General features: G+C 34.4%; 2 protein-coding genes across 2 annotated transcripts; one reads left to right on the forward strand and one right to left on the reverse strand.

Annotated features, from left to right (window-relative positions):
* Window positions 1–4,488: 4,488 nt before the first annotated feature.
* On the forward strand, window positions 4,489–6,338 carry LOC110096751. Its single transcript, XM_028697969.1, has one exon. The coding sequence runs from the start codon at window positions 4,535–4,537 to the stop codon at window positions 6,176–6,178; it is 1,644 nt and encodes a 547-aa protein (XP_028553802.1). The 5' UTR covers window positions 4,489–4,534; the 3' UTR covers window positions 6,179–6,338.
* A 3,025-nt stretch (window positions 6,339–9,363) lies between these two features.
* LOC110096743 (membrane-anchored ubiquitin-fold protein 1) lies at window positions 9,364–26,002 on the reverse strand. The gene is made up of 4 exons (XM_020822807.2): window positions 25,567–26,002; window positions 25,216–25,422; window positions 9,767–9,934; window positions 9,364–9,678 (listed from the first exon to the last, which is right to left on the reverse strand). The coding sequence occupies exons 2-4, from the start codon at window positions 25,346–25,348 to the stop codon at window positions 9,623–9,625; spliced, it is 357 nt and encodes a 118-aa protein (XP_020678466.1). The 5' UTR covers window positions 25,349–25,422; window positions 25,567–26,002; the 3' UTR covers window positions 9,364–9,622.
* Between the last annotated feature and the right edge of the window lie 450 nt (window positions 26,003–26,452).

The raw sequence follows: 26,452 nt of genomic DNA on the forward strand, positions 1-26,452 counted from the left end.
CAACGACATAAAATTTGATCAAATTCGAGTCCAAATGAGCCCAAATCAAATAACCAAAGCTATCTTGGAAGCTTCAAAGCATTAATTGGATGACCAAATGATATTCAAATATGACATACTTATAGTCAAATGGAATAGCTCAACGAAACGAATCCAACGAGCCTAAGATCACCCAATTCTGACATCTCTAGGGCATCTAAATGTTTGATAAACGCTTCATGATCAAGGGGATCACTCTGAGTCGTCCGATGGAACACTCACAACATGTCATTGATCATATCCATATTTACTAGTCATGTCACTCACAAAAAAAATTATAAATTGTCCCCCATTCTTCACATGGAGGGGGAGGAGAGAAAAAAAAATAAGAGCTATAAGACTAAAGCTCCACCTCGGCACCACCACCGACAAATCTGTGCCACCAGGCTACCATTGTTGAACATTTGGCCAATTATCATCATCGGACCTCCATATTGAAGTCACTAATGAGTTTTCCTCCGACCATCGTCACACGCCGACTACCGTCCTTCCAACCACCGTCGCCCATCGACCACAATCACTCGCCGAATACGATATATTAATCAAATGAACATACCAACACTCTCTTAAGATCAGCAGCTCTGCCATTCTCCAACTATATACTGTATTATATACATTGTATATTTGCTACATTGAGCCAACGTTCTCCTCTAGGGAAGGGCATCATTTGTAATCAACTATCATAACTAGCGAAAATTTGAATCATATAATTAGGGAACAGGCCTATGTCCCCCCCCCCCCCCCCCCCCACACACACAACACACACCACCTTTTTTTAGATTTCTATGTAAAAATAATGGTGTCTCTTGTTGTGATTGAACGCACCTATCTCTTCTATCTATTTGAGTGCTGAATCTTAGTACAATGCTAAACTATATATTTCTCTGCCATCATGAATATTTCAGGATGCAACATGTATGTTTTTTATTCTTAAAAAAATGTATGATTTTGATTGTTAATGAAGCATAAAAAGCTCATTAAATCTTTAAATTTATTTATTTATTTACTTATTTGATTAAATAATAATAATAATAATATTCTTTGGATTCCTTCAAAGAGTTTGGTCTCTATGCCGTTGGAATAGGAATCCTATCCAACTTAATTGTCTGCATATAAAATAGTTGAGAATAATTAAGGTAATAATAGCTCAAATGATATATATACTTCTAAACTGTCTGTTCAACAACTATTTCTAATTTCTCTTTCCTGCACAAATCATAACAATCAGCAAAACTAAATCAACCAACACAAAATAAGAATTTTTATATTTTTTGGGTTAACTTGATTAATTTTTTAGTCAAATTCGGATTGAAAATCTTGATCTGAATAATTTTTTAGTCGGATTCTGGCTGACTTGAAAATTCAAGATTGGCTCAATTATCATTTTGGTTGAGGTTAAATGCGAATTATTTTTAGGTTAAACGGGTCATATTTGGATTAAATGAGTTGTGTTAATTTTATATATAATCATTATGTTAATGGATCAAAAATGTTGGGTTTGAGTCGAACATTTTGACCCCCATCTGATAAACGGGTTGGAATCAAATTAATCAAATATGTTTGGGTTGAGTCAATTTCATGTCAAGCCGAAACTTAACAGTCAAAACTTGAATTTACATCCCTAGTTTAGGAGAAATTATTGTGTACACAATCCGAAAGGTTCGGATGCTGCGTATGGTCTGCTTATTTTGTTGCGTATTTTTTTGATACATAATTTTTTCTACGTCTTTTTTACGTATTTGTTGTGTATTTAGTGAGTATTATTTATTTGCTACTTATTTGCTACGAAAAAATTATATATCAAAAAATACGAAATAAGCAGAACATACGCAGCATCCGAACCTTTCGGATTGCGTACACAATAATTTCTCCTAGTTTAGACATTGCTAAGTTAAGAGCACATATCATTTTCATATATTACAAAATAATCAACAATTATAACAAAATTATTGTATGATAAACATTTATAATTGAAATTTTTATAATTACAATATCCTAATACAATTACGCTCAGATTTAGATTTTAAAATTATTAATTTATTTTGAGGTAAGTGTATATATATATATATATATATATATAGACTTTATATTAAAAAAAATTGTGAAAAATATTCTGATACAAGTTAGGTTAGTATGGACTTGAATACCATTGAATTTGCTTTGAGATAGTGTTGTATATGAAAATTTTATATTGCACTAATCTTAAAACAAATCAACAGAATTCAAGTTCATCTTCATATAATTTATATGAGATCATCCCGTAAATTTTCTTCATTTGCATTACCCCTATCTCAAAATAAATTAACAATTTAAAAATCCATTCTTATCATTTTTTTTATAAGCAAGTCCCTATTAATGCTCGTTTTATTAGATTTATTTTGAAATTATTTTTTTATATAAAGATTATGTATTGCACAAATCTCAAAGTAAATCTAATTATTCAAAAAAACATCTTACTAGTATGTCGATACACTAACACAATTTCTTTCTCCTGAAAATTCACTAAACCAAATAAACATTAATTATAAATTTAATGATTTACTCAAGGAATAAATCATAGATAATCAAATAAAAATAAAATTATGTAAGAATATTTTGATGTAATTTATATTATGATGATTTTAAAAAAATTTAAATTTATATTGAGATTAGTGCTTATAAATGGTTTTATTAACTATATTAATTTTAATATAAATTTAAAAGCTCTAGCCATTAAGCCCCTAACCCCTCTTATAACCTAAAGACCTAAAAATAAAATACCCAAATTTAAACGCTTCAGTAACGTTGAGGTTAGGGGCCCAAAACCTCCGCATCAACGGCAATCATGGAACCATGATTCCATATGATTTTGGTACGAGTCCCTTCCTTCTGGCGCTCTCCTTCTTGCCTTACTCTTCCTCTATGATTGCTTTAGTTTCTCCTCTGCAACTAACGAGGCTATCCCGGAGATTAAAAAAGCCACCTTTGGCGGCTGCCCACATTGGTTGCTTGCACGATCTCTTCGAGGGGGGAGTCTAGGTCTTGGACCTTATTCGGGATTCTTAAATGGGTTTCCTTTTCTAATATTCTTAACTTCCTCGAGAAAGGAATCGCCAAGTTGCCACCATGAAGACTTTTTGTTCTCCGTGGGTTTTATTTTATCACTATCTTTCCATGCAGGCAAAATTCTTCTTCTTGGATCTCCTAATGGTGAAATGGATTGAGAAAAAGATCCGATCTTGATTGGTTTTTTTGGAGTTTGAGGGTTCTGTTTGGTGGTGGGTTCTTCTTTTTTAGGAATCTCGATTGTTTATTTTTTGTTCTTGTTTGGAATTTATTTGGGATTCTATTAAACCGGATTGATTTTCTTTTATTCTGAAGTATGTAAAATTTTGATGATGAATGGCTTCTTGTAGAGATGAATTAGTTCTTCTTTTCTTGCCTTGGATTCTGCAAACTGTGAGCCCACTCCATGGAAGATTGCTTTAATGTTTTCAACATCTTTGAGTATTTAGCCTTTTGCCTTTCCATTGTTCTCACAAGTTTCTAATTAGCTGTAATCTTGATGGATTCTAGTGTTTCCACCAAGAAATTTGCAGGTTCTTTCTCCATCGCTTTGTTTATTATTCCTTGGTTATCTTAGCTTTTAAATTAATTTGGTTGAAGAATGTATGAATATTAATGCATGTATTTTCTTTGTTCTTATGTCATCTTGTGCTTCGTTATGATGTTTGAAGAATGTATCATCTGTTAATATGTTCTTTTAACTTTATTGTCTTCTTAAGCTGCCTTGGACAGCCATTTTGTTCAACACAATCATGCATTAGTAGCTCAAATGCTTATTTCATTGAATGTTCTTCGTTTTTTTATCAGGCTTTCTGCTTTTTTTTTTTCCTGAACAGTTTGAAGAAGTTTAAGCTTGATCATGTTGTTAGCATCATCACAATCATACAAGTAAGCCCCCAATTAGACCTGTCAATATTTGATCCGACCCGAAAACCCGATCCGAACCCGACCCGGAATTTTCGGGTTTGGGTTGACCCGAATCCGAGGCGGGTCGGGTTCGGGTTGACCCGGCGACCCGCCGGGTCAACCCGAAAACCCGTTTATTTTAAAAAATTTTGAATTTTCGGAATTTTCCTATCCCGCCCGCTGCTGCGCTGCTGCCCGCCTGCCCGTTCGACCCGTAACCCGAAATTGACAGGTCTACCCCCAATCAATACAATATACTCTTTATTTTATTTTATTCATGTGTTTAAGTAGTGTGTTATTGAGGAGAAATTATTCCGTGCAGAGTCCAGACGGGAAGTTGCCGTACGGACTGTGAGTGTACAAATTGTGTACGCACTATTTGTACATAGTGTGTACATTTATAGTCCAGACCGGAACTTCTCGTCCGGACTCCGCACAGAATAATTTCTCGTTATTGAGCACTTGCAGCCTTCCTCTCGATCAAATTCCTTATTTTCTGTTATTTGTTGACTCCAAGCTTGAATACTTGCAGCCTTAACCAAGAATGATGGGGAAAGATTTGATAGAGAAGAGTATCATGGAAAAAGAAGGGTTAGAGAAGAAATCTAGGGGTCCAATATTTCTTTCAAATGCTTATGGAAATGTCCAGTCTCGATATCTGAAAGCTCCTATGGGTTCTTGTCATGATTTATGCAAGTATGGTCATAAGCATGATTTCGATGATGAAGGAAAGCATACTATTTTCAGAAGGTTCATGAAAAATGGCAATGTTTCAGATTCTGTGCAAAATCATGCTGGAGATCTGAATATGGGTGACAGGAGGAAGATCTCAAGGGGTTCTGATAAAGCAAAAGTTTTACAACAAAATATGCAAAAGGTAGTTGGGATGACTGAGATCCCTAATGAAATTAGTCTCCAGAAAAAGAGCATGGCAATTCCACTGCAAACAATTAGTTCTTCAGTTGAAGTAGATCACCTGAAAAATTTGAATGCGAACGAGAAGAAGAAGAAGAAACAAGCTGTGAAACCAAAGGCTTCACCTGTCTTGGAGCACTCTCCGGTCAAGCAAAACAAACTCAAGGCTTCTGCTGAAATTACTTCTGGCGGTGACCCAAATATCTTTGAGGAGAAGGTTGCATCATATGTGAAGGAAACCATTACATCCTCTGCATGGAAAGTGAACAGGCAAAAGAACATGACTGGCAGGAAACGTTCTGCATCAACTAAATTACAGAGTGAGAGGAAAAATGTTTATCTACCTTCTAAAAAGATTGATGGTTCTGCAAAACCTGCAATTTCTTTGAAGGCTAAGGTTCCACTTGTAAGGTCTGTAGCTCAATTAAATGCCACTAGGAACCTAGAAAGTTCAAGAAATTTGGACAGGAAAGTTAGCAAAAGCTTCAAAATGCTTAAAGTTGGTGACAGGAATTTTCGGAAGTTGCAAACAGCTTCTATATACTCCACAATACCTGTCCATGATGTTGTAAGTTTGAAAGAAAGGAAATTTAAAAATCTAGAGCATGCAACACACCTAAGAGGAAAAAAAACTGATGATGGTGCTGACATCCATCGGAACATTAAGAAAAGCATAGAAGCAAAATCAAAGAATGAAGGTATGGTTGCCAATGATGAGAACTTCAGTATCGAAGGTGATGGATATATTTCTGAGTCTTGTGTTAGTGAACTATCTGAAATTGAGGATGTCAAAAGCAAGCAAGGAGGTGATCATTCGAAGGAAAAAGACAAGAGAAGGGTACGAAGAACTCCAGCTGCTAAAATAGATGATAGTTCTTCCTTGCCTTACAAGATGAAGTTCAAGAGAGGAAGAGTTATTGATCTTAGGCCAACAGAGAACGTTGGGCCTAGAAGGCTCAGATTTAGGAGGGGGCGAGTGCTTGATGAGAATTCCAATGGTGAAGTCATAAAGAGATTCTTTAGGAAGAGAGATAAGAGCGACATGAAACCTTCTGGTGCAATAGCTCTTGCCAATTCGTCAGAAGCTGCCACTGTCATATTGAAGCATCAAGATGCACAAGAGAAGAAAGATATGCAAGCTCTTTTCAATCATGTAATCGAAGAAACCGCAAGCAAGCTTGTCAAGACTAGGAAGAGCAAGGTAAAAGCCTTGGTGGGAGCTTTTGAAACTGTGATCTCACTTCAGGAGACCAAAGCAGCACGGTTAATATGAGCTTTCAGTTTAGTAACTTGAGTTGCACCCTTTGTTTGCGTGGTGTTGAACTGTTTGGGAGTATTTCTACAGTAAACTGTAAAATAGCTCAAATTTGTTTGCAATAAGCATGTGGTTGTGTAAATAAGAGCATTCTGAATATGACTGAGGCTTGTGCACATATTTTGATTGAGTTTTGCTTCGCAAATTTTGGCTGGGAAGATTGTAGATGTTCAATTCTGAGTTGTAGATTTGCTATGCCATGAAGCTTTTGTATGCTGTATAGTTTTGTATGTGAAAGAGAATGAATGTTAGTATGAAAGATAGGAAGTGAAGAACAAACTATAGCAGTGGCTTCATTTCTGCAATTGATTCATTGAAGGATTCAAAAGCAACGAAATTGGGGGTGGGGGCTTCGATTAATAGCATGGCTGCTAGTCTTCTGTAGTAAAAAAAAAACAAACATGTAACAACTATTTTCATCATCTTGCTCCTTGACCTAAAGAAAAAAATTATATATTTACTTTAATTTTTCTGTCGAGCATGCCGCCCATGCCGCGCTACCAGCGTACACGACCTCCCACTCTCCTTCCCTTCTCCCAAGCCGCAGGTCACCGTCGCCCCGTCTCTCTCTCGCACACCGACGACCATGCGGTCGCCAAATCCTTGCTCGACCACGCTTCTACCTTCCACAACCACTGACGCAACCTTCACCACCTCTCCCAGTCGCCATCGTATCCAACCGCGACTTCAGCGCCGCCGTCTCCGTCTCCCTCGCACGCCCGAGCGGACCACCCAGCCGCTCTCTTGGCCCTGCTCCTTCCTCTCCCTCTTAAGGGCAAATTATTGGGTCAGGTGACCGGAGGCGAAAAATAAGTTCGGACATTCAATAAAAATTTGTTGCGTCACTTGTGCTTTTGACTTGCGCTTTAGTTGCGCTTTACCTGCGCTTTACTTGCGCTTTTTGACTTGCGCTTTACCTGCGCTTTACCTGTGCTAAATTTAAAATAATATTTTATTAATATCCGGATCTATCTCCGCGTCCGGTCACCTGACCCAATAATTTGCCCAATATCAGGTCCCTTCTGGTAGAGTCCGAAACTTACTCGATACTAGTTGACCTAACTTAAACTTGACCCATTTTTGCATTTGATTCAAGTATTTCAATCCAGACCCAACTTGCATTGTACTCACGCAGGTTTCCGATTTGACCTGACCCAACCCGCGGTCACCTTTTGATTGAAAAATGGGCGTGTGTGAGTCAACGGCGGCGCCATCAATCACTTGACAAGGACAGAACGACTAACATGACTCGAATGCTTTGCCAAACGAGTTAACAGAAGTTGAGTTCGGGTTTCGGGGTGACTTGTTTTTCCAAACGGATTGAAAACAGGAATCCGAACCCGACACGGGTTCATCTTAACCCGAGATTTTCGGATCAAATTCAAGTCGAATTTTTGGGTCGGGACAAATATTGACAACCCTATTTCTTTCCCCCTCTTATTCTTTTATCACCCCCTCATTTCTCTCTGGAAAATTTTCATTTTCTCTTTTGCTCACTCTTCCATTTTTCTATTTCCCTCTTCTCTTTCTCTCTCCTTTTCTCACTCTCCCCTCTTTTTTTTAAAGAAAAAAAAAGACAATCTAAAAAAAAATTATAAAAATCAAGTGTACTCATTGGCCCTATATGCGAAGGTTTAAACTAACAAATCCTCAAAAATCTTCTACATAGCTCACCTTTATCTATTAGTTGGGTGCTTTAACTACCAACTAAGAGGTCTTCGATTTGAATATTACGTATGTGATGTGTATGAATTTAACTTAATTGATCAAAAATTGCCTAAATCCCATGTACACACTTCTAACATGATGATTAAAAAGTTATGTGCACATTTTAAAGCACGAGGAAAGAATTCATCCACGATATTTGTGATGCAGTACATCTTATGCGTGCTTCTGTTATGACTATAGAAGAAATTCATAAAACCTTTCTAAAATGAGGATAAAATATTTAGGTATTGTCTTATCAACAATCCAACCCGCCATAAAAAAATTTGACGAAAACCCACCAAAACTCTCACAGCATAGCCAAGAGCGTGAATTTTTGGAGCCCACACACTTCAATCTTCTCTCCCAACATAATCCTTTACTACTTACCATTTATTACAAAAGATGTATACTATTCTCTTTGCTAAGTACAATAAATAGGTGCTTTTTTATGAAATATTAACTCAAAGTCAATATATTTGTATGATGAGAAATTCATGATGCACCTCTTTTGAAGCTTATGAGAATTATTTGATCATAGTGTGTCTATGAAGCTAAATGAAAGGGATTGACAATGAAAAAAATAGTAAATTCGATTATCTATTAATTATATTCTAACCAAATATAAAGTATTAAAATTTATTAAGTAAAATGTAATTACATTTCCTCCAAATTCTTCTAACCAAACATAGCTTTAGGAAATAAAAATGACAATATTTATTGCTAACTGATATAATGAAATTTGATTAACCATCTTACCAATCTTTTCAGATAGCAATAATGCTCAAGTTGGCACAACAAATTAATCGGTACATAAAACATCTTTGATTTCATGCATTTAAATATAAATATATATAATATAAAGGAAATATAGTATATTTTATTTGCAGTTAAGTTGTTTGGCTGCATTAAAAACATAAAATATAATACAACTTTTATTAACCTGCTGTTACTTTATATGGCACGTCTTTTTTATTGTTTTTTTAAAAAAATTAATTTTTGTGATAAAAAATTGTTTTATAAAACACTAAGAAAATCATACCAAATGAAGCCTAGAACAACTTAGGGCGTCTCCAACCGAAAACCCCATTTTCCACTGCAAAATACAACAAAACTCCAAAATGCGGTAATTCTGCTCCAATCGAACTCCATTTCGCCAGTTTCATCGTCTCGCTTATGCGGTACTTTCTCCATTTTGCGGGCAAATCCCGTTGACACAAAAATTTAGCAGGTGAACAGTGCCACACCAAGTGTCGCACAGTTCACCCGTGATGAAATAGCAGCAAAATTGCCGCTCGGTTGGAACGACGGAAGAACGACAAATTTTTTGTCGTTCCATTAGAGATGGTCATAGCAAGCCACTCCGAACTCTCCCTGCTCACAAAATGCTAAGAAACTTGCAGGAAAACCAAAATCAACAAGCACTCAGAACTCAAAAGAAAAAAAAACCAAGAAAGCAATCACATCTCACATATAACTCACTCAGTACAAGAATCTATAGTATCAATTTACACAGACACACATTATGAGGATGATATTAAACTGCATTTCAACACAAGTCTGCAAATTCTAAGAACCCAAAAAACCACCATGAATTGTTCTTAGATCCCCTAAGGAAACTGGAACCTCCATAACAGTAGTATTATACCATAGGAAAAATAAATGAATAACTAAATGCAACAAAGTTTATGATGTTAATCATAAAATAGTACATCGACATCTATTTCCTTTGGAATTGTTCCCATCATCTTTTTCTGTTGAGAGAAAAAAAAAAGTATAAGAAATAGTATATCAGCATGTAAATGGGAAAATATGAAGTAGGAAATGGAAGGAAAAATGTACCAATTCCTCTGTCCTGTGAGGGGGGCTTCACAACAACATGCATGGTTGTAACTCCAGATAAATCACATATGGCACTTCTGCACTCTGCCAATGTTTTGTTGTTCTCTAGTATCTTTCCAGCATTGATCAACTTGAGATCATTTATGGTCCTTGGGCCATTCTCCAGCTCTGTTATCAGGAAACAATCCTTAGTGCCCTCGCAATTAGAAGCAGTCGAAAGATAAATAAATAACAAAGTGTAAGTACTACGTGGGAGAAATAAATCAGCATGGCATTATCATTCCATGCAGAAAAAATTTCCACAATCCATTTTGATTTTTGGGGTTTATCTGGAAAAAAGAAGTTAAGCTTTTTGAATGTTAAAGTAGAAGGTAAAATAAAGAGCATGCATCCATCATACACAAGTATAATAACAACATCAAGCCTTAGTCCAACTACGTAGGGTCGACTACATGAATCCTTTTTTGCCATTGTGTCTTGTTAAAAGTCAAATTCTCAATATTTTTTTAAAGGATTCATGTCATGATTATTCGACAAGTTTTACGCTACCTGTAGACTATCTAACGCAACCCTCCACTTTTCTCATCATACGCAAGTAATATTGTGAAAGTAACGTATATAATCTAGAATATGCACAAAATGTCCAAGAGCTTCGATCTCATGGTTTATCTATCATTACAATACAAACTATTCTGCCAAAAGTTTAATATTTTAATCATGATTAGGCAGATAATGGAATATTCCTACAGTAAAGTAGCTGTAGTGAGTCATGGACGCTTTGGTAATCTTGCAGCTACTCTTTACCTCAAGTTACAATAAAAGTTAATATGTTACCTGCCCACCATCTGAAAGGGAAAGAGGGATAAGAGGTTCATGGTAATGCTTGTATGCATAGTCCACATTCCACAAGACCAAACACGACTGATGTCACGGTATCATACAACTTTACCAGAACTTCTCCAATAAATTTAGGCTTCGTTTGGGACGGCTTTTTTATTGCTTTCTATCCGTTTTAGTACAAAAATAAAAAATTTTGTACTAGAACTCCGTTTTAGAAAACAATAAAAAAGTCGTCCCAAACGAAGCCTTAGGCTTCATAAATATAGCTTCTACGATCTAAAATATAATATTCTAACGGATCAGATAGAGCAAGTAACTAATGTCTATGAATTGGATTCAAAAATCAAAGACCACTTGAAAATATGATTGGTTTAGTTGTTTGAACTGAACTTAAATCAGTCAACAAGCTAACTATCAAGCCAAGTGTTTCAAATCAAACTAAATTTTATGCCTAATTCAAATCAAGTTAGCTCAAAACTAAGCCAAAATGTATATGAATGTATAGATATATTCAATGCTAGGTTGCTACAAATCTGGCGTAACTAGAAGGCCCTCTTGTGGAAGCTACCTATGTTTCCTATGGATAGGAGGCATTAGAGTATAGAAAAAGTGCAACTCACTCTTTCCAAAGGCTACCCAATGCCATTCTAGAGATCTGAGCTACCAGAGCATGAATCCATGTATCAAAGAGAGAGAATATTGAATAGGATCTTCCTCTAGAACACACTGTAACCCACCTCAGAACTCTTCCTTACATGGTATCTTGTAATTAAGACCAAGTAGACTAGCTATACTCGATTGTCTTACTTTCACTTTCTTCTTACTCCAATAAACTCTACTTTTTCTATCTTTGTTGGCTTTCCTTAAATTGATTTGTGCCTGGAATCTGAACTATTTGAATTTATTTTTCATCAAACCAAACACTTATATTTCTAAAACCCATACATTTGAAATGTTTTACACCCAAACCTTCAAAGCAAACAGACCCTACTAATAAATGTTTATACCCTATAAATTTATTATGCTTATTGCGTGGTTTTTTGTATCCTATATTAGATCAACATAAGAAATTGTAGACCCTATGACATCTTACATCACCCTCCCATAAGATTGGGCTGTTATGAACTTCAAATGAAAACCATCCATCCTCTTTAAGATAATTAAAACCTAGTGACATACATGATTTCAAGAACTTAATAATTATATATAATCATCATTAGATGCAACAAAAATTTCCTAATAAATGGTTTTAATTGTATGAGAAGATAAATGTGATTTTCAATTTGTAGAAAGATTTAAATGGATTTAAATCAAATACATGAGTTAATGATATTTATGACTTAGTTGATTACATTGATTGGTGAAATTCATAGGCGAATTTAGACATTTAAGCGGGCTTACATACACTTTCCAAACATATTTATTTTCTTTGCATCTTTGATTATTGTTTGAAGCTTATGAAAATGAAGCCTAATATTGTTGTAGATGGAAATCAATAGTGTGATCTTTTAGCTTTTTCAACCACAATGTTAAGTTTTAAAAGGCAATGGTCATTCCCTTCTAGACCCATCACAAAAAAAAAGGAATATTAAATACATTTTTAACATCTGTCGGTCGTAAAGAGTAGCAGTATAGCAGGTAAGCAAAATTACCACCTGTCATCTAACAGCAATGTAAAATTGGCAAGTCATTAATTTCAAGTTGAGTAACAACATTCTCAGTATTGATCAAAGAATAAAATAAACTGCTCATTTTCTTCTGAGAGAGTTATGCATGAAAATACTCACATTATGCTTAAAAGAGTGCCTATCCTATCTGTCGGGAATATTTCAAACATCCTTGTTATGCATTCCAAAAGTTCTAAGCACACAAACATGCCATCAATTTCAGAACAGCACGAAGAAGCACATCCCCTATCAACAATCTTCTAGCACAAGCACCACATGAGAAGCATTTCATATAACAAACCTAGCTAATTGGACATTTTTTTCCAAAGAATATACCATTCCATTTCCAACCAAATACAACAAGCTGATCGAATCAACAAGCTCATAGGAAGTGGATGTAATTTCAGCAAAACCAGATAACAACACAAGAAATTCAGGAAGAAGAACATATAAGAACTCTTTTTTATTGAAAGAACTAAGAAGAAAAACAAAAGGTACAATTGGATCTTCAATTGGAGAGGACGATCCGGCTCTCCCAAATTCTCTAGCTGTCGGCTAGAGCTCACTCAACCTAAGCAAAACTAATTCCAGCAAATTCAAGCATAATCTGAAATCAACCATAGTTAGCCTTAAATAGGCTCCCCTAATTCCCTCCCAAATCAGCCCCCTTTCCCTAAATAATTTCCTCTCAGATTTGAATTTAAATTAGAACTCTTTTCCTAATTAATTCTCTCCCAATTGTAATTAAAATTTTCTTAAATAATTCCCCCTTATTTTCTCCTTAAATAATGAATATTAACTCGCCTGGGGTTTTCCTAAATAATTCTCATCCAAATTTGAATTCAAATTAGACATTTTTCTTAATTAATTCTCTTTCAATTGTAATTAAAACTTTCTAAACAATTCCCCATCTCTTTTTGCTTAGCACCCACCCTAGTGGGGCCCACCGCCTCAATCGTCGGTCCATCAATACTTCCCTCCCAAAGAGCCAACCTTATCCTCAAGAAGGAGCAAAGAAAATTGTTGCTGAAGCACAGGACTAATATCATGATGATTCGGCCCTAGTTGGCTAGCTAGGCTGGACCAACCTCTCTGCTCCCCTTATCCCTTCGTATCACAAACACATAATGATATTGATTAGTCTGGAATCAAGATGTCTTGACATTTCTGATAATAACTCAAACATGCTACTTAACAAATCACCACGGTTGATTTCACTGTATGAGGGGGAAAAAAAAAAGCAAATAAGCTTATCATTCACTGTCTAAAAGTAATGCCATTCATTTCTTAAGGTCCATTTACCACATCTGCCGCCTATTTTAAGCCAAATGTATTCAAAAAAGTTTGGACCAATTTTTCAAATATCTTAGTGAATGGAGAGAATATCACCACTGAGCCATGAGAGTAAACCAATTCAAACAATATGAAAATAAGACATAAATAAGCAAGTATGATATATCTACATGGTCTGCCAAGGAATTTAGTGCATCAAACAATCTTTATGAAGTTATGTTGACCAACCAAACGCTGCCAAAAATCCTCAGTTTGTCACAGCTTCCTAAATTTAATGTTATCCTTGTTTGCTTTCTCATTCAACACAAAAACTAACAATTTCCAATACGAACTCACTAGGTTTCTAGCCTGATGGAATACTACTATATTGCTGAGGGCTAGATTAACCTGGCAAAAGTAGGGATACTATAGATTGCAACTTTATAGAAAAAAAGAACAAAAATCGTAACTTATTTAGATTATTCAATTGATGCAGGAGCATTTTTGAAGACTAATTTGTCAGTCTTAAATTAAGAATACTATTATTGTAAGAAACTTAAGAATATGTAATTGAAGCATAAAACATGGCATCAAGAGCTAGCCAATCCTCCCAAACCTCGTCATACATCATATCACTTAAAAATTAAACAAATCTCCTTGAAATCATACACAACCAAAATTTCCTGCATGATCTTTCAACCATTAATCATAACAGATAACATCAATTCATACAAAATTTTGCGGCGGGTTTTTCCTCTATTGATTTAACATTTCTAAATATCATTTCATTTAGACATCATTTGGTGTTTTTGTTGCATACATACTTCTAGCTTTTCTGATCCTGCATTTTATTGTTTACATGCCCATGTATATTGACCATAACTTTATCATTTTATTTCAGTAATCAATTTGGCTAATAAGAATAATATGTTTAACTATCTAGTATGTTACTTTCTTATGCATTTTTTTTTTGGTTGAAACCCACAGTGGGCTTAAGTGTTAATATTAAAAATGGGGTTACAAATCCTAAGAGGGGTCCAAAACATGCTTAATTCTCCACGAGCTATAGCAAAAAGAAAATAAAACCAAGGAGTAAGGGATCCCTATCTAATTACAATAGAAAAAGAAAAGGAAAGGGTAGACAATCCACTAGCCCTCAAAAATATAAGCTGGATTGGTCAATAAGCACCCATAGTAAGATGAAACACCACAAACTAAAAGATGAAAAAAAAAAAAAAACACAAAAGAAACCACTCAGAGAATAACCTAATGAAGCACCCTGAGAAATAAAATCATTAACGAGCCAAGGCACAGCACACAGAAGCAAAGAAGGATCAGCAGAAACACTAAACAGAATTTAGATGAGCAAGCAACTAGACACCTGCAAAGAAGGCCCTGCACAGCACATCTTCTTCTTATAGAACCAACACCACAAGAGGAGCAAGCAACCAGACAACCCCAAAAGAAACACAACACCAAAAGAAAAGAACCCAAAAACTAACAGCAACAGCCATAACCATAGCCACCAACACCCAGAAGAACAACCCCCAAAGAAACCCCCAACACCAAACCTGCAAAAAAAAAAAAAAAATCTAACCAAGAACACCAATGGCACCTACAAAACACCAGCAATCACACCACCAATAGCATGGGAAGTAGATAAGCCAACAAGAAAAACCACGCACTAGAGACAGACCCGGAAAAAAAAGAACCAACCCAAACCAACCAGAACAACCCAGCTAAAACAACCAGCAAACCACCCCAACCAGAGAAGAAAGAGCAAAACACGATCATACTCTGAAGAAACAACAACCCTACAAAAATAACTAGCGACAAAGAAAAGAAAAACTAAACATCAGTATTTAGATGAGAAGAAGTAATAGATCTTCTGACTCTTTCTTCAGAGTAACAGATATTCCTTAATTTCTTTTTATTTTTCTTGCTAGTGACCTTAGTGAAATCATCTTTAGACACTTGAACCACCTTCAATTCATCCTCCTTCAAAGAAGAATTATAATTATCAATAGTAGAAATAATCTCACCCTCAGGCCAATTAGAGCCAAACTGACCAGAAGGGTACAGCCAGACAGAGTGATCAATATCTACTGGATTAGAAACTAAAATAAAATAAGCACGAGATGAAATAATATTCTCAAGGTGGGGGGAAACCACCACAGGATCCAAAACACTATTTTACTTGACGCAATCCCTAATGGTACCATCAGAGGGAGCAAGCATAACTGCTCCTAGATTCACTCCAGCAGAATTTTCTATTAAACCAACACCCACATGATGGGATTGATCACCCATAACAGCAGGCACGCCCATAACAACATTGATAGTGGAGAAGATCGATGCAATGAAAGGAATATTTTTGCTTAGATATTCTTTGTTCTCTTTGTTCTTGTATATTTTCAATTTTTTTTTATTAAATATATATATATATATATATATATAAGTTCTAAATCAGTATGATATTAGAGCAAGTAGACTTTGTAATCGTAGTATTGTGTTCTTCTGTCAAGTTCAGCAAGATGAGATGCATTTTCTTTGCATATTTATAAGCTTTATTCAATGGTGTTGAATTCTTCAAAGTTGAAGAGGATGATGCAAGAGCATCATTTATGACTAATTTTTAAGAGTCTTAGATTATAAATATGTCAAAAGTATATGATTTAGATATGAGGCATCTTATCATGAGCTGAAAAATACTCTCAAAACTAATCAAACTCCATGAGCATCCAAACATTAACCAAATTTTCTGGAAGGCAAAGCCATCCTGGTTTCCCACATGATGACCTTTTAAACTTTTGACTATAATTATACCAAATGGCAGATTCTTATTCATTCTTTCGTGATTTAATAACTCCAAAATTTTCATTTTATTTAGACATCATTTGATGTGTCTATTGCATGCATATTTAACATGTAGCTTGTCATCCTACTTTTTTATATTTATAAGTTTCTATAATTTGACAATAAATGTCATGTAACATTTGATTGTCATGTCCAAGTAATTGATTTTCATCAGCTCGATGAGCTCTATAACTTTCCGGAAGAAAACATTATCGAGTTCTATCATTCAGATTACCAAAAATCCCAAAAAAAAAACAAAAAAACAAAACAAAACAAAATTTTAGTTAAAACCACCACCCTTCACTTCACCTGCATTAATACATCCTTTTTCCATGCATAAGCTAAGCCCACCTCCTCCACCTTGGAAACAACCAATATTAAGCTTTAAACTGCTTGAAACCATCAATGACTTTACAAGCCTCTTCCACATTAGATGCAAAACCCTTTCCCCATGACTAGTAAGCACTTGGTATTCCCCTCATATGTCTTGATTCATCCTATATTTCAGTCTATATATAATCTTATAATATTTAGTATTAAAAATGGATAAATGAATGTTATTTTTTGGAATGAAGTTCTTATGACTTTGGCAAGAAGATGCTTTTTCTTGTGCTTCGTGACCTAATTCATGACAAGAAGTTGTCCATGAAAAGAAGATTCAATGCTAATAGTACAATCATGGTTAAAGACTATCTATTAGTAGAATCATTGAATTCTATCACCTTTAGAGAAGGCTAACTAAATTTATGAAAAAGCCAACCTGATAAAAGACTATTCATAAAGGTTGTCTACACATTCTTAGTTCTCTCTCTATATTTTCTTTTAAAAAATAAAATTTAAAATAGTATACACATATGTCATTTTCATCCTACATAATAAATTCGTTGTATTGAAGAGAAAAAGATATCCAAGCCTTTTCCCTATCATAAATATTATGTTCTAAAAATATATAAATATAGAATAATGCAGCCTTCTTAAGATTTAAAAAATTAAAATGTTGTGAGATTCTCTTTAAAGGTTTGTCACTATCAAATGATATTTTAAACAGTTTCCAAAAATTTAGCATTCTCAAATTCTGACCATACATATGTACATTCAGCACATCCCATTAGGTCTTCCATCTATCCCACAACTAAGGTGAGTCATGCAAATTGGGTGGGGACACTATCAATCCAGATTAATCAAGAGAAGACTCAAACGTTGCAATGCACTTATTCACCAAATGTCATATGAAAGCACTAGCATATTGATCTAAATTAACAAAATTGCATCTTATGCATGAGATAAATATTAATATACTACAATCTAATGAAGATCTTAACTCCATACAATTAGCCCAAGCATCCTAAAAGAGAAAGAGCGCTCTTTTACATCACTTATCAAGACAGAAATGTTACCACCTCAAAGAATCCTCCATTATGTTACAGCAAATTCACTGCCCTCGCAGCAATGAATAGAAAAGATATATTTGCCACAAAGATACCTTAATTCTTCAATAAATACATTTAGAGAACAATAAATTGTTTTGTGTGAAATAGAAGTATATTCACTTATAAATAATCAATGTATGAAATTTACTTCAGAAAATCATAAAAATTGACTTTAAAATGAATCTACAAATATTTATAGTAAAATAGTTAATTTTCAATAACATGACTTGCAAATCCATTATATATGAAGTACTTCATGGAATATACAAAAGAAAACAGAAAAATTGAATAAATTTAAGATGGCACATTAAGAGCAATGATGATAGGATTATGTGCTTTTAAGATGGAGAGAAGTATTGTTCTTTATACCAAACAAATAACATCGTGATATTAACACAGTATGATATATTTATTTGAATTATCCTATAGTTCTTTTTGTTGAGCAATCATAAATAACCTTATTCCAGCTATATAGGATCAGCTTTCTGAAACCTAATTCAAATCGCTCTGTCAATTGCTAGTTGTGGTGTTAAATCTTGGTCCACGAATTTATTTGTACAAATTCTATCTTTGGTCTACCCATTTTTTTCTCTAATCCGTCTACATAAATTTTAGTTAAATTATAGTCAGGTCCCTAAAGTTAAGTGATCATTTCACGTTGGTCCACATTTTTAGCCGTACAACAGGTCTCTAAGTTTTATTAAATGCTTCAAGTAGCTCATTCCGTGGTGCAATCATACAAAATTCACTAGATTCTTAAATGTCTTTCAATTGTGATAAGATCAAGATGACATTGAAACGAAGTAGCAAAGACCGTAGTTGGAGCTTTGCATTAGGTATGCAACTCATCATCCCTCATTAGCATACAGTCAGTTATAGCGCTTAATTATAAGGCAAATGAAGGTGGGAAGTTCAATTCAAAGGCCAAGCCATGTAGATGGCAAGAATTTTCTTCGATCATAGCTTTGAAAGAATTCATCAACACATTTCTAGCTAAGGGTCACAATTTTTCTTTAAAATCATTCTAAGGAGCAATAATATGACCCCATATAAGCTTTGCACTATTTCCATAATATGCACGCACCATGGCCCATTCGTGTCCGATTTTTCCCTCTTGAATGATGACTTCATGATTTTAAAGCAATTTTTTTTTCAGTTTTTTTAGGAAAAATCCCATGAATCTTTGCATTGTTTTTCCATATATTTGGGCAAGCTACATTATCAAAATTTTCATGTTTACTGATGATTCTGGGGTGTTTTGGAAACTAAATTTGTTTAGCCATTTTTTTAGGAATAATCACATGATCACCGGATTGCTTTTACACAATGACTGAGTACTATAATTTAGTTATTTGATCAATATTTTCATCTTTACCAATCATTCAAGTATGCACATTTGTTTGCAATTCATGCTTTAAGGGCATATTGCATAACAATTTAGAATCGTAATAGGGCTTCCTGTAGGGTTGTAATAATGTGGTTCATAAGTATGTTCGACATAACTTTCATTATAAATGAGCTATAAAAGATGTGGAGAATGTAGACTTTGATAGGTACTCTATAATGGTGTTTGAAAATGACATTTTAGCACTGGCTGAAAAATTAAATAGCAATATCAAGTCCTACAATATTATGTTTGCTTTTTATATTCTAATGATTTAGTGCAAACGTATATTGATAATGTTGTATTAAACATGTCTAATGAACATAATAAGTGGACAAAATTATATTTCTTTCAATGTCGAGTACAAAAAAGTGTTTGAACATAGAGTTCCAACTATAATGTACAAGAACAACGAATGCAACATGATGGAGATGCATGCTGTGATTGCCTGTTGTAATTACATATTTATAGGAGGCGACAATTTGTTCCAGATATTTCATATAAGGTTAATGAAGTAGTTATGCATCATGTGGCAAAGTCTGAAGTGGTGACAGAGAGTATGTTGAATAGGTAGTTGATCAAAAGAAACCATTTGTGGCTTAGATATAATGAATTAGATAGTAAAAGTGATGACATGACTCCTTACCTTGATAGGTATTATCAATCAAGAGATAAGTTGGATGGCAATGATGGATTCTTAGAAGCAAAGATGGATATGGAAGAATATATTTAACGATGAGAGTAATGGATCAAACGATGGTGGGGAATTGGGCAGAGAGGAGAGAAGCTGAAAGAGAGTTTTCGATATCATAACATAAAGATGGCATGGCTGCATTAAAGTTTGGTAAATTGCTTGAAAAGATGCTCTGCTTATAAGAGAGGCATTACAAAGATTTTTTTTTTTTTAAAGGGACTCGCAATGTAAGTTCAAAAATTATACCAATAGATGCACCAAAAAATATGTATCTCAAGGATATATGATTAGAGGATCTATAAATCAATATTGAAGGATTGAATAATCTTCAAAATAATGGGTTTAGAGCAACTAATGAAGGTGGTAAGAACATATTAAAGATTTTTTAGCTTATGATTTTGCAATTATTAATACCTTATTTAAGAGAAGAGATGAGCATCTCAGCACTTATAAGAATGGATATAGTAAAACTTAAATTGATTATTCATTATAAGAAAAATAGATCGTTTAGATAGCAAAGATTATAAAGCTATTCCGAGTGAAAGTTTACGTACTCAATATCGCTTATTAGTTTTAGACTTTAAGATGAATGGAAGAAAATAAAAAATAGAGTATAAAGTTGATCTAGAATTAGATAGGACTTTTAAAGAATACAACAACAACAACAACATCAAGCCTTTATCCCACTACGTGGGGTCGGCTACATGAATCCTTTTTCTCCATTGTGTCCTATTAAAAGCCAAATTCTCGTTTAAATCTAATAAAGAAAGGTCATTCCTAAGATTAATAAAAATATTTTGTCGACAGTATTAAAGAATATTAATAAAAATATTTTTGATAGTAAGATATTGGATCTTAAGATTTTGTCTATGCATGAGGAAATTAATGTTATGTAGGAAAAAGTAACTGGTGATATTAAGAATGTTACAAAAGATGTGCTTTGAGTATCAAAAAGAAAAATTCTTAATAGAAAAGATAGTTTGTGGTAGAATCAAAATGTGCAAGAAAAGAAATAAGAAGATTTTTTATAAAAATTGGTTTAGATGTAAAAATTCTGATAATTGGGAAAGATATAAAAAGACCCATAAGGAGTCTAAGAGAGTAATATGCAATGCAAATATTATAGATTTTAATAATTTATAAAATAGATTAGATACTAAGGAGGGCGAAAGATATGTGTATAAGTTAGCAAAATGATAGGAAGTACTAGTAGATCTAAAGTATTTCCTATCAATCTTCGAAAAACAACGAGCTTTCTCTACCAAAATCCACACAAATCCACAAAAATAGTGGATAATTTGTATTATTTGATAAAAGGGAAACGGAAAACAACAAGATACAATTGATCCTCTATTCGAGAGGAGGATCATCTCTCCCAAATCTCTAGACACTGTTAGAGGCTAAAAGAAAACCTAAATCTAAGAGATATCAAATTTCAGCCAAATTCAAGATGCTCTAACCCTAGGAAAACAAAATATTTAATGCATATAAATCAAAAAGAAATCTCTAAATAGTCCCTAAATTCAAATTTCCCTCACAAAACCCTAAAAAATCCTTCCTAAAATGCTGGTTTGGCTCGTGCAGACCGATCGGCTACCGAAAGAGGCGGAGATCCAATGAACCGGTCTAACAATACTCCCCTCCCAAAGATCCACCTTATCCGCAAGGTGGAAAGACGACACCCTCCATTCCTTCTTCATCACAAACGGTAAGAACTTGAAGAGTTCGGTCCTTACACCTGTGCCCCGGCGTATACCTCTCGTCGCATCTGAAACAGAGCCCCTTCGCCCTCTTTTCTTGAAATTATCTATGTGAGCTTTTTGAAGTTGACCCCAGGTTTTCCCCCTGTAATTTTTTTTCTTCAAAGTCCCCCAAAGAGTATCCAGTGTTGGCTCCTTGGATTTCAATAAAGTGGTGGTCATCCTATACGAGCCTCCTGAGCTGCTGTCTCCCATCTCTCCATTCAGGTGCCTCTGGTCTTCTACCAATTGAGCAAGCTCCATAACCTCTCCCAAGTCATGAGGCCTCATTACTCAAACTGTTCCTCGGATCTATGGTGTTAATCCCTTCATGAAGTTTTCCTTTAGCACACTCTCAGAAAGGAGGTCCAATCGGCTAGCAAGGTATATGAATCTCTCCCGGTACTCCGTCACTGAACTCTCCTGTGTCAAGGCAAAAAACTACTTTCCGAAGTCTCCTCCCCTGCTAGTCCAGAAACGTTCTACCAAACAATCCTTGGACTCTCTCCAACTCTGTATGGGTCATCGCAGTCTCAAGGAAGATTGTGAGACTGTGATTGACTTTAGAGACTTTAGCACGCTAAATGAAAATAAATAATTTTGCTTTTATCGGCATATTAGTAAAGCCGAAATTAGAGAAGCTCTAAAGAAAATGATGTATGGAAAAGCTATTGGGCTTGATGATATTCCAATAGAAGTGTGGAAATGCTTGGGAGAAGAAGGAATTTTTTGGCTTACCAAACTTTTTAATATTATTTTGAAGACTAAAAAGACACCATATGAGTGGAGAATAAGTGTGTTGATTCCTATTTTTAAAAATAAATGTTATGCACAAGATTGTGTGAATTATAGAGGAATTAATTAGTTAATGTGTCATACTTTAAAACAATGGGAGAGAGTTATTGAGTATAAGTTGCGGCGTGATACTGATGTTTCTCAAAATCAATTTGGATTAATGCCGAGTAGGTCCATTATAGAAGCTATACATTTATTGAGAGGTTTGATGGAGAAATATAGAGAGAATAAGGAGGATCTACATGTGATATTTATTGATTTGAGAAGGCATATGATAAAGTTCCAAGATAAGTGCTACGGACAGTTCTAGAAAAGAAAGGGGATAATGCTTATATTTAAGTCATTAAGGAAGAGGTATCTAATAGGAAGTGCTTGTGGAAGGCCATAAGAGAACTAACATTAATTACTCCTATGAATTAAGGGGTGGACTACAGCATGTGGACAGTCAAAAAGAGAATTGAATATGATTAGGATCTGGAGACATGGTTGAAGTCCCGTGAAACAGCGGATGCACAATCACATTCCATATGCCATGTGGAACAAAGATTGGGTCTGGGATAGGAATGGACCAAGTAATGCAATGGAAAGTAAGAGTTAAAACCCCATCCAATCACATTCCATATGCATTCTTTTACATGCAAGAAAAACCAATAAAACCATTTTTTCCTTAAAAAATTTCATGGCACAACACACCTGCCAACGTGATATGGAACAGAGACTGAAACTAGGAATAAAACAGGCAATCAACTTGAAAATGGGAATTAAAACTCCTTCCCATTCCCCTCCGTAGTCAACAAACATATTTCTTTTATGTGGAAGGAAAAAAATCTATAGAAAAGGGAAGATCCTATTGAAACAAAAACTTAAAAACATACTCTTTCCGTCTTTTGAACTAAGACTCCAAATATTCATTAAACGCAAGTACCACAACATTATGTTGTTATCCTTATCCTAACTACTAACTTCTTCAAAGAACATGGAGAGCAACAAAATTAAAATTAGAATACAGAGCATGTTTGAGAATTTGAAAGGGCATAAATATACCAATAAAATACATCAAAAAAGAGAAAACAAAATGAAGAATAGGAAAATTTTATTCACCTCATCTTTAGTGGAACAATAATCTCATTTATTTTAGAACACATTGAGTCAAGGAAGTATTCTCCTCACATCTTGGGATAACTAGAGATCATACCACAATTATGTTATTATTTCTAAGTGAAGCTTAGTAGCATTTTAACAGGTGTTTTTGAAAACAAACAACAAAAAATGTAGAATAAAGACTTCATGTAAATGATGCTAGTTTTCATGGGAAGCTTTCTTGGTTACATAACAAAAGAGTAAATGCATATGTAAAACCTAAAAAGCTATAGCTCCTTCAATTGAGAATGGGGAGAAGCTATCACGACATAAGCCTAAAAATATGTGCACTTTCACTAATTGAGGAAAAAAAATAAAGACAATCTAAATAATAAATGTTGATTAATCTCAAAAGCACGCTCCAAAATTTCATGATATTATAAAGGCAAAAATTTATCAAGCAATAGAGCAAATGAGAATATTTTCCACTGGAATAAAAGAAAAAACTGAAATAAAGGGCCACAATGTAGAGGCATAGTAAAACCAAATTAAACAAACTCTCAAAACAAAAAAGAAAATTTATTAATGTAATAAAAACCAATGAGCCCTCAATTTAAATTTTCTAACTCAACCCAAAAAATAGTTGCTATAACTCTGGTCTTGAGCTAATCCAAGTATTCACTTGTTTGCTTTAACCCCATCCTTAAACATGCACTTGAACATGCTTATATAAAGCAAGAAAGCAAGAATTCTCACAAGACTCACAAGAAGTCCTTCAACTTAAATGTACATTATTAATCAAGTGAACAGTAAATAAACAAGAGGAAAAATAAAAGAAGTTACTAAAAACTATACAGAATAATTTCACGACACCAACGGGAGTAAAACTATTTCCTTGAATAAGAAAAGTTTAGAACATAAAAGTACGTGTTCTACATCAAACAGATGGAAAGTTATTAAGTCAGGTTGATTAAAAAGCACAAGTACTACGCAACGAGATAAATTGACCATAATGGTAAATATTTCTATAATACATACCAGAAAATTAAGGTCTCAAATTATGCAAACCCAAATAAAAAACTGAAAATTTACTGCTTCCCACAAGTCACAACTAAATTAATTCTAAATGAACATGTATGATCATCAATACTCCTTTCCTAACTCACACAACAAATATTAAAAGAACCTTCAGCCTACAGTTTCATTCGGGACACACTACATTTGTGTTCATTGTATTACAAAAGTCTACATGAACGATTCAAAAAGTCATGGGACACCTACATCTTTAATCCAACCATTCCCACGTCATGGAAGAATTCATCATGAAGTATGAATAACGTTCATCAATGAAAATCAACCACAGTAAAATCCTTTTTACTTCAACCATACTAAACTTTTGCCTTAATGGTAAAAAAATAAGAGCTAACCTTGATTCAATAATGGCTATCAGAGAACCTCAAATAAATAATGACAGAAGGCTAGAATGTAAAACAAGAAAAACATTCTAGGTAGAGCTCCTAGTTCTAAACTATCTAAAAATAACTCCATCATGTATAAATAGCGCCTGACTATCTATAATATTTCAAATCCAATATTGGTTTAAGAGCAGGATCAAACTTGCTAACATAATATGTAAACTAGCAACGATTTTCAAAATAAATTTATCTAGTATATCATTGCATTGGGAACAACCTTTGGGCCATCCAGCAAGAATGCTTTCCTTCAAAGTGGAAACGGTCGTAGCCTCCGTATACTTCTTGGGGCCGATATCCGATCCATCAGGCAACCTGAACTTGATTTCTAGTTGCTCCTGGACTGCCGACATATTCAAGAATCACAAGCCTATTACAGAATCCAAAGATCCTCTCCTCCAAGAACAGAAAACTCTTTATCTTTTTCCTATCAAAAATAGAAACTCAAATCATCATCGGTGCTTAATCCGAATAGCATTAAAGAAAAAAAAATAGAAATAGATCAGATAAAAAACGTAACAACAAACTAAAAGAAACGGAGACTACTCGAACACAGAAACGAAGTTCTTACCAGCTATCAAATTCTGCCCTAATCTCGATCTGGTTGTCTTCCAAAGCCCCGAATGCCGTACTTAAGCCTTCTTCGAAATCGCCAAAAGATCCAACAAAGCCCCAAGACCTAACTGGGGCTCCAGCAAAAAAATCCACGCCAATTACAGAATCATAAATCACTCGCTTGCAGTTGCCGCCTAAATATCACACCGAGCTGCCCAGACTCTAAAATAAACGAATACAATAAGCGGCGCTCGGGAGTCTTGCTTGGAAGGTTCGAAAGACAAAAAGGCGGCAGCTTTGATTAAAAAAGAGATCGAGAAAGAGGAGGGAGGAAGATGAAGAAGAGAGGAATCGAAATTTTGGAGGATTTGACTGAAATTTTTGGTCAAATTTATCCCCCCGTCCCTCCTCGACTTCATTAAGAGCCCCTGAGACCATTAAGAACCAGTGGAAGTTTTCTCCGCCCATTTTTTTACTATTTCTTTATAGTTTAATGTAATTTCTCTTCTCAGAAAAGGAAAGTTCGAGTAGCAAAAACCGATCACCAAAGACGATAAAGAAAGGTAAACTGCAGGGTCTTTCATTAATTGACTTTTTTCCCTATTTACGTCACATCTCACGCGTTTTTTTTTTTTTAAGGAATTTCAATTTTTGCCTCATAATAACCTAAATTGGCTTATTGGCTATATATGTTTGATAGTTTTTTTTATATATATAGAAAAAAGTTTGAATGTTCATTTTAGATTAAATTACTTCTACTAAGGAAAAAAATCTTGTATTTGCATATCAGTTATGAATTATAAGATTTTGTTTGGGATAGCTTTCTTACTGTTTTATAATAAAACAGTACGAAAGCTATCTCAAATAAAGTTTAAGTCATTTGAAATTGATTCAAGTGAGGA

The sequence above is a fragment of the Dendrobium catenatum genome, unplaced genomic scaffold (genome assembly GCF_001605985.2).
Source record: "Dendrobium catenatum unplaced genomic scaffold, ASM160598v2 fragScaff_scaffold_1023, whole genome shotgun sequence".
NCBI classification, from domain to species: Eukaryota; Viridiplantae; Streptophyta; class Magnoliopsida; order Asparagales; family Orchidaceae; genus Dendrobium; species Dendrobium catenatum.

Bases quoted from the DNA above. Each gene is read 5' to 3' on its own strand.
- LOC110096751 (XM_028697969.1), top strand. From the start codon at position 4,535: ATGATGGGGAAAGATTTGATAGAGAAGAGTATCATGGAAAAAGAAGGG.
- LOC110096743 (XM_020822807.2), bottom strand. From the start codon at position 25,348: ATGTCGGCAGTCCAGGAGCAACTAGAAATCAAGTTCAGGTTGCCTGAT. The intron at 9,935-25,215 runs GTTGTTCCCAAT...TCCTGATAACAG, and splicing joins TCTTGCTGGATGGCCCAAAG to AGCTGGAGAATGGCCCAAGG. The intron at 9,679-9,766 runs GTACATTTTTCC...TTCTCTCAACAG, and splicing joins CTCACAGGACAGAGGAATTG to AAAAAGATGATGGGAACAAT.